The sequence below is a fragment of the Rhinoderma darwinii genome, chromosome 9 (genome assembly GCF_050947455.1).
Source record: "Rhinoderma darwinii isolate aRhiDar2 chromosome 9, aRhiDar2.hap1, whole genome shotgun sequence".
In the NCBI taxonomy this organism is placed as follows: domain Eukaryota; kingdom Metazoa; phylum Chordata; class Amphibia; order Anura; family Rhinodermatidae; genus Rhinoderma; species Rhinoderma darwinii.
Window position 1 is genome coordinate 30,667,347 of NC_134695.1, and position 13,083 is coordinate 30,680,429.

The 13,083-nt window shown below is 43.4% G+C and overlaps 1 protein-coding gene across 2 annotated transcripts in view; it reads right to left on the reverse strand.

Moving 5' to 3' along the window:
- The window catches only part of MEN1 (menin 1), a 63,199-nt gene that overhangs the window by 48,648 nt on the left and 1,468 nt on the right, over positions 1-13,083 (reverse strand). For both annotated transcript variants that reach the window (XM_075837462.1, XM_075837461.1), the window contains exons 2-3: positions 7,030-7,807; positions 5,206-5,414 (exon numbers count right to left, since the gene is read on the reverse strand). In XM_075837462.1, the coding sequence (XP_075693577.1) occupies positions 5,206-5,414; positions 7,030-7,792 (972 nt within the window). In that variant the 5' untranslated portion in view covers positions 7,793-7,807. The remainder of the gene's footprint in view (positions 1-5,205; positions 5,415-7,029; positions 7,808-13,083) is intronic.

A 13,083-nucleotide genomic window follows, 5' to 3' on the forward strand; every position in this document is an offset into this window, starting at 1 on the left:
CTTAGACCACATACCATTCGCTAATACCCGAGCAGAAAGGGAGGAGTAAAGGGCCCCAATTGCCCCAAATATAGAGCTGGAGAAGCCAAACCTCTTCATAGTCAAAAAGGCAAACTCCCAGTGTATCCTGTCCTAGTCAAGAGACGTTGGGCCAATATTTTTGCATTTTGTATCACAATTTAGCAACAATATGGGCCTAAAGTTAGACGGAAGAGTAGGAGGCTTCCCCTGTTTCTGAATAGTCACAATAGTGGCCTGCAGCATCTCAGCGGGAAGACTACCTCTGGACATTGCGACATTAAAAATACGTGCCAGATAAGGGGCTAAAATAGAATCATTAAATTTATAATATTCGGAGGAGGACCCATCCGGCCCTGGAGCCTTTTGTGGTTTGGCAAGTCTAATAACTTTAGTCACGTCTTCAGGCAGGATAGGAGCGTTCAGCTGGTCAAGATGAAGGAGAGATATTTTAGGCAAATCGATCTGATGTAGAAAATTTTCTATGGCCTCCGAAGTAGGGTGAGGTGTATTAGGGTCGTCCTTTAAATTATAAAGTTTGGAATAGAACAAGCTAAAATCGGTCTGCAATATCCTGGGGACTCGAAATTTTTGGATCACTACCTTCCGCTAACAAAAACGGTATCTTGGATTTTTGCGGTTTCTGTTTATCTCTTCTCGCCATAAATTTACTAGCTTTGTTATGTGAAGTGTAATAGGTAATGCGAAGGGAGGTTAAATGTTTGTCAAAGTCTGCTATTAAAAGCTCCCTCAATTCCTGTCTGAGTTTAGTCAAAGCGTCATGTAAAGTGATTGAAGGGGAGGATTGTTGTTGGGAGTCCAGGGCCTTAATCTGGACCAGAACTCTGTCCAAATCCACCTGTTTTTGCTTTTTATAATGGGAACTCTGTTGAATCAAAAAGGCCTCGCATCACCGCTTTATGGGCATTCCACAACACAAAAGGGATCTATGTCCGGGGAATCATTAAGATCAAAATATTCCTGCAATTGAGAGGAAATACGCCCTTTATATCGAGCAAGGGCCATTAACCCTTTCACGCCACAGCCCTTTTTCAGATTTTCATTTTTGTTTTTTCCTCCCCACCTTCCAAAAGCCATAACGCCTTTATTTTTCAGTCGATATAGTACTATGAGGGCTTGATTTTTGCGGGACCAGTTGTACTTTTTCGTAGCACCATTTACTTTGCCATATAATGTACTAGGAAACGGGGAAAAAATTATTTGTGGGGTAGAAAATGAAAAAAACACCAATTCCTCCATAGTTTTTTGCGCACCATTTTTACGGAATTCACTGTGCAATTAAAACATCATGTTAATTTTATTCTATGGGTCAATACGATTACGCCGATACCAAATGTAGTTTTTTCTATATTTTACTACTTTTACAAGTAAAAAAGAAAATTTATTTTGTTTCGCCAGATTCCGAGAGCCGTAACTTTTTTATTTTCTGTCGATTACGTGGTATAAGGGCTTATTTTTTGCGGGATAAGCTGTAGTTTTTAATAATACCATTTTGGTGTACATGCGACGGTTTGATCACTGTTTATTTCATTTTTTGTGGGAGATTAGGTGAACAAAAAATAGAGATTCTGGCGTTTAAATTAATTTTTTTTCCGGCGTTCACTGTGCGGGTTAAATAATGATATATTGTGATAGTTCAGACTTTTACTGACGCGGCGATACCAATTATGTTTATTTATTTAATTTTTTTACTATACTCTAGGGGGAAAATGGGAAAAGGGGTTTTTTTTAACTTAATTTTTTTACACACAAAAACAAAAAAAAACTTTATTTAACTAATTTTTACTTTTTTTATTAGTTCCCCTAGGGGACTTCGCCCATGTAATGTATTGCAGTATATCGGGATTCTGACAGTCTCCCATGAAGCCCTGCCGGAGGCAGAGCTTCATAGGAGAACAAAGATGGCGGACCTGGGGGACTTAGTCAGGCCCCCAGGCAGTTGTGCCAACCAACGGCTCCCCCCGATCTCGCCGCGGGGGGGCCGTTGGGACGTTACAGGAGGTCGCCCCCCTGTTTTTAGTAATTTAAATGCTGCGATCTCTATTGAAAGCGGCATTTAACAGGTTAAACAAGCGGGATCGCGCTAAAACCGGATCCCGCTCGTAACCCGGAAATGTCGGCAGTAACACTCAGCCCGTGAGCCCGCTCCATATTCCCCCACCCGGCGTGCGCCGTATATATACGGCAGATGTCGGGAAGGGGTTAAGAAGGTATTATTACGCCAAGACCTGTAAGGACAAGACAAGGGCGACAGCGCTATTTGTATGGAAATTGGGGCATGGTCTGACCAGGTGATCTCTCCCACCTCTGCCCTAACAGCCGACCAAAGCAACAATTTATCCACCAGGAACAAATCTATCCTAGAAAAGGTGTGATGACCGGACGAATAAAAGGTGAATTCTCTGGACGAAACATTATGACATCTAAATACATCATAAACATCCTCCCGCTGAGCCCATGGTGATAAGGTAGGGAGAGACCTCTTGCTCCTACTAGTAGGATCCAGAAACCTATCCGGAATAATGTTAAAATCTCCACAGAAAATAAGTTGGCCTTGTTGAATTTTGCTAATTTTCTGCATGGTTTTGTTTAGAAATCGGATCTGAGAAGCTTTGGGAGCATATATATTGATTAAGGTATGTATCATCGATAGAACATATCTGAGCAAGAAATCTCCCAACATCAACCAAGGCATCAATAAGTTTACAATCCAGAGTATCCCTAATCGCTACCAAGACCCTAGCTCGTTTACGGTCAGAGTTGGCCATAAATATATGAGGAAATTTAGCATTCACAAAAGGTAGGACACGGAGATTGTTGAAAAGGAGTTTCCTGCAAACACAGAATATCCGCACCAGAAGTCAGAACCTCCTTCCAGGCAGACGACCTTTTAAATGGGCTATCCAAGCCTTTAACATTAAAGGGAACCTGTCACCAGCATTTCACCTATTAAACCAGCAATACCTGGTGGTAGTGGGTGAAAAATAATTTCTATATAACCTATAATTGTCGTCTTAGTCGGCTCTGTAGCTTTAATATTCCATTTTTTAGTGTTCCCACTCCGTATGCTAATGAGCATAAGAGTCAAATCTTCGTTTGAAAAGAGTCAAATCTTCATTCCTCAAGTCTTTCCGAGTTGACCCCGCCTCCTTACTTTTGATTGGCAGCTCCTCGCCTTCCCCTAGCACACACAATCCCGCGCTTGTGCATTGATGTCCTTTTCTGGTGTGTGCGCACAAAGGGACACCGGATTATTACGATAAAAGGCGCAAAATGTTTGCAGACCGTTATTTACAGTCGTAGGAGGAGTTTAGGAGCGGAATAATGGTAATGAACTATTTATAGCAGCGGCCAGTGAGGGATAAGTAAAGTTCAATCGGTGAAATGCTGGTGACAGGTTCCCTTTAAGCAAGACAATCTTAACTGCCATAATCAAATTTACAGAGCTGCAATGGAAAGTAATTAATATACATCATCTCCATACTAACATCTTGGAAAATACAGAAGAGAGTAGATTTGGTGAGGAACTTTGGGTAAAAAAAAACAAAAAAAAAAAAACAGGGAAAAGTAGAGCCAAAGTAAAAAAACAGAAGTATCGGAAATACAACATTCCCTGAAGGCAGGGATAGTTCCAGCAGGATCCAGAAGAACTCAACGATCCTGTAAAGAGCTCTGGGGACGAAAGTTCGACCAAATGAGACTCAACCTCATGTAACACAGAAGAAAATAAAGTACCTTAGCGAGAATCAGCTTTCGTCGACCAGTCTGGAGAAAGTCTAGTTGGTCCTTTGGGAAAGGGTTTCAGCAATGGATCAGACAACTGAATACCCCACTCTCAGTAATTCGATGCCATCAGCAGGTTGAAGAAGGACATGCGTGTGGTCATCCTTACGAATCAAGAGCTTTGTTGGGAAACCAAATTTATACGGGATCTAGTTATGGCGAAGCGATAAGGTAACAGGGAGGAAGCTTCTCCTAGCCTGTAGCGTAGCTTGTGTTGAAGCATTAAGAGTTCCCTTCACTAAAACAAAGGGGCGTAGGCCAACCCCATAGCATTATCCCTCCTCCACCAAACTTTACAGAAGACACAATGTAGTAAGGCAGGTAACATTCTCCTGGAATTCGCCAAACCCAGACTTATCCATCAGACTGCCAGATATAGAAGCGCGATTAGTCAATCCACAGAACACGTTTCCTTTGAGTTTAGTGGTGCCATACTTTACATCACTCCATCGGACGCCTGGCATTGTGCTTGGGGATGTAAGGCTTGGAAACCCACGCCATGAAGATCCCGGCGCAGTTTTTGTGAAGATGTTATTGCCAGTGCATGTTCGAAACGCTGCAGTCATTGCATCAGCAGAGCGTTGTCAAAATTTGTGTACTATGCGCCTCAGCAGTCGGTGACCCCGCTCTAACTTTGTGGCTAAGTTGCTGGGATTCCTCACGGGTGGAACCGCTCCATAAAATGCACGTGTCAGCCGTATCTTACAGCCAAAACTTCAGGGTAATGAGCGGATCCTGCTCGTTTAAACCATTAAATGACGCGGTCAATATCGACTGCTGCATTTAAATGACTAGAAACAGGGGGGCGGCCCCCTGTAACATTGCAAAACCTACCCCGTCCCCCCCAAAAAAAAAAAAAATAGAGGAACTCGCTGTTTTTCCTATTCCCCAGTTTCCTACTGCATTATATTGTACAATAAATGGTGTCGTGAAAATCTACAACTAGTCCCACAAAAAAACAAGCCCTCATACGGCAATATTGATAGAAAAAGAAAAGCGTTATGGCTTTTGGTAGGTGGAGAGGAAAGAACAAAAGTGAAAAGCTGAAAAATGGCTGCGGCGGGAAAAGGTTAAGGCTTCTAATGTTTTAATGGCAAGAATAGAAATGCACACTGCGTTGTTATTGCCTTGAAAAGTGGCAGAACCCTCGGGGCAGGCTCTTAACCACAATGTGAACAAAACTGAAAACATGATAAGATTTCATAGGTAATGCAGATAGATAAATCAGGGGACAAATTACTGTAGATTCATTTAGTGGCCAAACAATAAAGACTCTCAAACATCAACAGAGACACCCAGAAGCAAGCAGCACACTACCAAGGGCACTGACAACCGGACGCCTGGTATTTATCAACCATGAGAACATACTAAACGCAAGCCCACCTTTTCTGATACACCAGGGCTCACAGATTGCCCTCTTCTGTCCTCGTTGCCTTTCCCATGCCAGGTTACTTCAGTCGACTCCTCACCATCCTTTCCAAACACCACCCAAGCATGATCCTCAGAGAGAGCTAGATGTACATCAGAAAGACCAAGAACTTGACAGGCAGCTACAACTGCGAATGCCACACCCGGGGAATCAAGCTTTGTACCTAAGACAAGGCAGGCAGAGAAAAAAAAACACCAAAGTATTTGGTATTATAAGTCATCATTGCAATTTTAAATCTAAATACCAACTTCAGTCAACAATTCTTAGGGGCGGTTCACACCTGCCTTGGAGGCTCCGTTAGGGGCCTCCGTCGCAGATCCGGCAGGGATTACCGGAAACAATAGAGCAGCATGCTGCGCTATTGTATCCGGTAAAATCACTGACACCCCGACAGAACCCATTGAAGCCGTTGCTCCCCAGTATTCCCTTGTTCTGCTCCTCTGACGGAACAAAACAACGGAATACCACAATGCAGACGTGCACAGGCCCTTAGTGCCTGGTGCCGATGTGTCCTCGCTCGTCCGACACGATGCAGGACCTGGGGCAGGAAGTGACGTCACAGCGTGATCTCTCGAGAACACGCTGTGTGTCTGTGCACTGCCAGAAGCTGGGTGTTAACGAAGAGAAGTGGATGATGCTGATTCGTCAGCATCATACACTTCTATTCACAACGCCCAGCTAGTAAAAAGTAAAAACGCCCAGATGTACATACACAATACACACCCACTTTTACATAACTTTAAACACGCCCAGTTGTACTTAAGAAAGCCTCATTTGCATAAATATAAAAATGGTCATAACTTGGCCAAAAATGCTAGTTTAAAAAAAAAAAAACAAAAAAAAAAAACCTTACTCTTATCTACATTGCAGCGCCGATCTGCTGCAATAGGAGATAGGGGTTTGAAAATCTGGTGACAGAGCCTCTTTAAGCTCTGTTTATGTAAAACTGGAGAACACAAGAGGTCAACATGCATTAAACTATACTTTGTTACCAGACACCACAAGCATTATTTTAAACATGAAATAGAGCCCTTTTCAAGCTGAAATTGAACTTTTTGGGTTTATTTTGGGCCGAAGTATAGTTGGATGCAATGCTGACATCTTCGTACACATTTCTTAGAATGTTAATCAGAGGTGTCATAAAAATCCCATCAGCGTATGTATGGCATTTGGGACAATGAACTAGTCCTGGTAGTACGGTCCACATGCAGCCACAAGCCAAGACCACCATGTGAAACCATACCCTTACCCGCAAAGCTGAATAAAGGCCCTTTTACACTGACCAATTATCGGGCAAACGAGCGTTTACAGAACGCTCGTTCCCGATAATTGCCCAGCGTAAACAGGGCAACAAGCAGCCGATGACCAAGTAAATGCTCGTTCATCAGCTGATTGTATCATTTTAAATAGTGAAAATATCTCCCTGATGTGCTCCCGACAAGACAAGAATGTATGGGGACGAGCGATCAGAGTAACTAGCGCTCATCCCCATACTCTCTCCTTGTGAAAGGAGCAAATGAATGACGATCAACGAGCTGTCTCGTCGATCGGCGCTCGTTTAGACGGCCCAGGTCGGGCAGTGTAGAAGTAACTTAAGCCCCACATATGTGGTTCTCTACAGAAACCTATGCATAAGCACATAATTCTCCTGATATTGTGGTAACCACTAGGAACATGCATATTTAAACAATGCTATTGCAACACCAGTAACGCACAAGATTTACAAAATAATATCCTAAAATCAGCTGGATCATAAGTAGATCATCCTTTGTTCTCACCTGTTACAAAGCTGAAAAGGGACTGAATATGTGCTCTGTCTTTGAAGTATGATCGACTAAGGCCATTCCAGATGACATCAGATACCCTACGAATTAACTCCCGACCGGACGCACCATTTTCACGAGGATAGCAAGACAAATCCACCGCCCCTCTGGTCTGGGCTGTGAATCGTGCATACAGAGCCTGGACAACAGCTAACTCGAGAGTAGGAAAATAGGGAACTCCTTGCTGGATGGGCTCTCGCTTGCCATTATCCGCTTTCCCAGTGCCTTCCTTTCCAGGTCCAACCGTTGATGCCTCCTCTGTGCTACTGGTGTTTTCACAAGCTACTTCATTTTTCTTAACCTCAGATCTTTCTTTTACAGATTTCTTCACGTCTTTCTTAGTTAACTTTGCTGTGATTTCTTTTTCTTTCATTGCTTGTGCCCCAGAACCTCTTTTCCTTCCCAGTTCATTCCTAGTTCCTCTCTTTACATGGTCAGCCTTAACACCACCACGGGTCCCCTGGTTTGACGAATCTCCACGTTTTGCCTTTATTCCTTCTTCGCCTATTTTTGACAATAAATCAGGCCCTCCTGGTATGCTGGTCACATTTGTGGGAACAACGCGATTAACTGCCAAAAAGTGCTCAACAAAGCCTAATGTAAGCGATAGTAGAGCTAGATCAGGCTCAGGACGAGATAGCTCCCATCTAAACAGTTTAATAAGGGACTCCAAAGAACAAAGAGGGAAAAATGATTTTTGTGTACGTAGAAGACCCATACTATTGACCTCAGGCTGTGTGAATAAAGGATGGCAAAAAAAAGGAAGGGGGAGAGAAAAAAATATAATTATAAACGTACTATAAAATCAGTAAAAGTGTGATTCAATACAATTAAATTAAAGTAGGAAAAATTCTAAAATAAAAAAATGTAAGTTTATTATGCCACAGCCACACACCAGCATAGCCGAATACAGGTTTTATTCAAGTTTGAGGGACAAAACATTATAATGTGTGTGAATAAGGCCAATTTTAGAGTACAGACTTGGTCATTTTAAGCCCAATTCAGGAGTGCATACAAAAAAAGAAGATGAATAAAGGTTTCCATTATACTTTTTTCTCTAGAACCCACTCCTGGTTTTGGCTTAAACAAACACGGATGCAAAAAAACACTCTAAATTTGGACCGTGCGAAAGTGGCCTTAACTGTACATTAATTGGTTTTAAATATACTTCCAAAAAAACTTGACATGTCAGGAGTTTTGATTGGTAGGGGTCCAAGCACTGAGTCCCCCACCGATCGCTACAACTAGGCTGCAGAAGCACTCAGGTGAACGCAGTGCCGCTGAGTTTCTGCTCAGCTTTCCTGCTCTCCTATCTCTATTACAAATATAAAAACTGTATGTGGATGACATTATACAGCAGTAATGAGTAGTATAGCTGACTATCCAGCACTGTGGTGAGATATAACTTACCAGTACGCTGCAGCCCGTCTGCCTGTGTATCTCACTCTGCTTCCCACTCCATAGACTTGTATTAGCAGGCAGTGAAGAGACATACCCCCACCTTCTGCAGTGCTTCTAACTAGGGATAATGCGATTATGTTGAGAAAAACGGGACCAACGGCGCTGCTTGGTTTAAAGAAAATCCACAACCATTCCAGTGGGTAAAGAAATAGAAGGATTTATTGGTATCAGGCTACGCGTTTCGACGCCGCACCGGCGTCTTCCTCAGGCCTGAGGAAGACGCCGGTGCGGAGTCGCAACGCGTAGCCTGATACCAATAAATCCTTCTATTTCTTTACCCACTGGAATGGTTGTGGATTTTCTTTAAACCAAGCAGCGCCGTTGGTCCCGTTTTTCTCAACATAATCGCATTATTAACATTGACAGCAAACCTGCTTTGACTGACGTGGACCTGGCTGCAGCTTTTCAAGCCGTATTGACACCTCAAGGTGTCCACCACCCGAGGTAAGCGGAATCACCGCACTCACCATTCCTCTGATAAGTATCAGATTCTCATTTGCGGCGCCGTGTCTCTTTTCTAATCTAACTAGGGATGGATTTTACAACAGGGGGTGGACAGCAGATTACAGTAAGGGAGACACCCAGTGGCCGTAACTTCACACACAATTTGCATGGATAAAACTAAAACGTTAACAGTAAAAGTGGATCTATATCAGTTATACTATTAAATTAGCATGCGGTAAGTTGTTTGAAAATTGTGTCTATTTAATTAATTTATATGCACCCCAAAACTGTGCCATTTAAAAATAAAACGCAGCCCACAAAATACAAGCTAGGTCGACACAAAAAAAAGAAAAAAGGTTATGACTATTATGCGACAAAAAAGTGAAAAAAATCCTGCAAGCCTTTAAAGGGGTATTCCCAACCGAGACATTTATGGCATATTGACAGGGTATGCCATAAAGATAGATGCGGGTCTCCACTCTGGGACCTGCACCTATATCGAGAACGGGGGTCAACAAACCCCCGTGTCGCCTTGTGAGGCTGCTGCTAGCTGCAGATTTCAGGTGGGGACTGGTGAAGCTGGGGCCGTAGCTCTCTCCATTCTAGTCTATGGGAGTTATGGAAACAGCCAAGCATGTCCTGTGGATATGCCATAAATGTCTAAGGGATTAAAGCGGCTCTGTCACCACATTATAAGTGGCCTATATTGTACATGATGTGATCGGCGCTGTAATGTACATTACAGCAGTGTTTTTTTTATTTAGAAAAACGATCATTTTTGACGGAGTTATGGCCTATTTTAGCTTTATGCGAATGAGTTTCTTAATGGACAACTGGGCGTGTTTTACTATATGACCAAGTGGGCGTTGTCGAGAGAAGTGTACGACGCTGACCAATCAGCATCATACACTTCTCTCCATTCATTTACACTGCAGATAGCGATATAGCTATATAGCTATGTGCAGCTACATAAACACACTATAATGTTACTGCAGTGTCCTGATAATGAATATACATTACCTCCAGCCAGGACGAGATGTCTATTCAGAATCCTGACACTTCGCTAACACAATCCCGACACTACAGCACAGCAAGAGTAATCTCATGAGATTACGCTGCAAACTGTCATTTAAAACAAGATTACGTTTGCCTTGCTGTAAATCTCCCAGAAACGTTTGCGAAGTGTCAGGATTCTGAATACACATTACGTCCTGGCTGGAGGTAATGTATATTCATTGTCAGGACACTGCAGTAACGTTAGGGTTTGTGTATGTGGCTGCACATCGTGATATAGTAAGATCGCTGTGTAAATGAATGGAGAGAAGTATATAACGCAGATTGGTCAGCGTCATACACTTCTCTCCACACCGCCCACTTGGCCAAAGAGTAAAAACACACCCAGTTGTCCATGAAGAAACTCATTAGCATAAAGCTAATATAGGTCATAACTCAGTCAAAAATTATAGTTTTTCTAAATAAAAAACACCACTGTAATCTACATTACAGCGCCGATCACAACATGTACAAGATAGGCCACTTATATTGTGGTGACAGAGCCTCTTTTAAGAGAATCTGTCACCAGGCTTATGCTGCCCCATCTGAGGGCAGCATAAAGTAGTGCTAGAGACCCTGATTCCGGCAGCGTGTCACTTACCTTGTAATATTTACTAGTTTTCATAAAATCCCTGTTTATCTCCTGAGCATGAGCCCAGCTAGGAGTCTTCTCACTGATGGGTTCGCGCTCAGGAGTCATAAGCTGCATCTAACCCCACCCACCCATGGCTGACTGTCAGCTTTCTCCCCATGCACTGTATGGGGAGAAAGTTGTCAATAAGCGGCCGGAACTAGTCGCAGCCCATTAATACGAGCTGCTGAAGGAAAATAGATTTTTCATAAAAACTACTCAATGCTAAAAAAGCGAATAATACAGCATTGGAATCAGGGTCTCTGGGCCTGCTTTACGCTGCCCTCAGATAGGACAGCATAAACCTGGTGACAAATTCCCTTTAATAGGAATTCTCTGGTACTTAAAAAAAATTACTTACGGGTAATTTCTTTTTCCAGAACCCATGACAGCACCAGTGAAAAAGGATCCACCCCCAGGGACAGGAAACCTACAGAATAAAAAAGTGGAGCCTCTCCTACCACTTCAGTGTGTTTTATAGTAGAACCAGAAAAAGAAAAAAGCTGGAATGTAACGGTGCTGTGATGGGTTCTGGAAAATCAATTTACCAGTAAGTAATTATAATTCCTCCCCCTCACCCATGACAGAACAGTATAGGAACCAATCAGGGAAGGACCACTGCTTGATGCACCTTCCTACCAAAGGAAAGATCAGCGCTAGATACCATATCCAACCGGTAGTGTTTGAAGAAAGTAGAAGGTGAAGACCATGTAGCGGCCTTGCAAATTTACTCGTTGGAAGCAATGACCTTTTCCATCCAGGATGTAGAAATTGCCCTGGTGGAGTGGGCTCTCAACCCCGCTGGAGGAGTACCAGCAGAGCTATAGGCTAAGGAGATGGCAAGCCATATCCATCTGGCCAAGGTATCATTGGAAGCAATGCCTGCCTTGTTTTGGCCCTGAAAAAGGACAATTAGGGAACTAGTCGTCTTTCTCCATTCTGACGTAGACAAAATATACTGAATAATGCATCTTCTGACATCCAGATCGTGAAAAATCTACCACCCTATGAGATTTGGGGTTGGCATGAAAAGAAGGCAAAATAATCTCCTTTGAACGGTGAAACTTAGACGACACCTTAGGGAGAAAAGCTGGGTCGAATCTAATCACAACTCTATTATCAGTGATAGTAATGAAGGTTGGGTAATTGAAATAGCCTGAAGCTCACTAATAATCCTACTTGAAGTGGGAGCCACTAATAAAATGGTCTTAAAAGGACAAAGTTCAAAATGGGAATAGACTAAGGCAGGGGTGGGGAACGATCATTTGGTCTGGCCCAACACCCCACTCAGACTGCGCTGCCGCCACTTCATTTGCTACTTGACTCTGTCCACCCTACTCACTCACATTTAGGAGCAGAAGGGCGGCGGTCTGAGTGAGGTCGGGGCGTGTCGGCCCAAGAGTGTACCAGTCCGGTCATCTGACCCGAGTCAGTGACGTGAGGTCAGGTGGCTGAACTGGTCCACTCCCGTCACAGCAAGCCCCACCGTGTCATTCCCTCCGTCGGTCGGTCTGAAGCCAGCGCGTGCCGGCCCGGGAGTGGACCAGTCCAGTTACCTGAGTCACCTGATGTAATGTCAGGTGACTGGACCAGTCCCGGGCCGACACGCACTGACCTCACTCAGACTGCCGCATCCTCATTCACCATCTGCCCTCCTCCTGACCTAAAATTTAGAAACTAAGCGGAGGCCTAAATGTAGAAATTTAGCTGCAGTGTAGACATAGGGCCTGTCCTAAAAGAATGAAGTGAGGTCAGGTGACTTAAAGGTGTTGTTTTCATGAAGGACATTTATTATATATCCACAGGATATGTCATAAGTGTCAGGTAGATGCGGGTTCCAGATCTATCTCTAGAACATGGCCTCCTAAACCCCGTTCTACCACTTTGTGTTGTGACTCGAGTGATTTCCGACCATGAAGAAAACCACGCAGCTTGCTGACCTACGCGGTTTCCGTAAGTCCCATAGAACTGAATAGTAGCTATGGAAACAGTGTAATTCGCATGTTACACTGCTTCTGTAACGGTTATTTACTTCTATGGAAGTAGCGAAAACAGCGTAGCTCAGCGAATAACGCGGTTTACTTCATGGTCGGAAATCAGCCGAGAGGTAGAACAGGGTTTAGGGGACCCTGTTCTAGAGATAGATGCGGGTCCCACCTCACTCAAAAAAGAAAAGTTATTTTATATTTTTGGATAGGTGATAACTTTTGATTCTGGTACAACATCTTTAAGCATTGTGTTCCAGAGTGCAGAAGCCACAGCTTCTGAATTCAGGGGACTACCAGTGAAACCTGGGACATCAGTACCAGAAGGCATGCAGAGAAGATACAATCTCTGTCTTCTACGCATGTTTCCTTATACAAGTCACTGGTAATAGTGATCGAATGATTGTTCGCCGTTTCATTAAGTCCTAGTAGTAA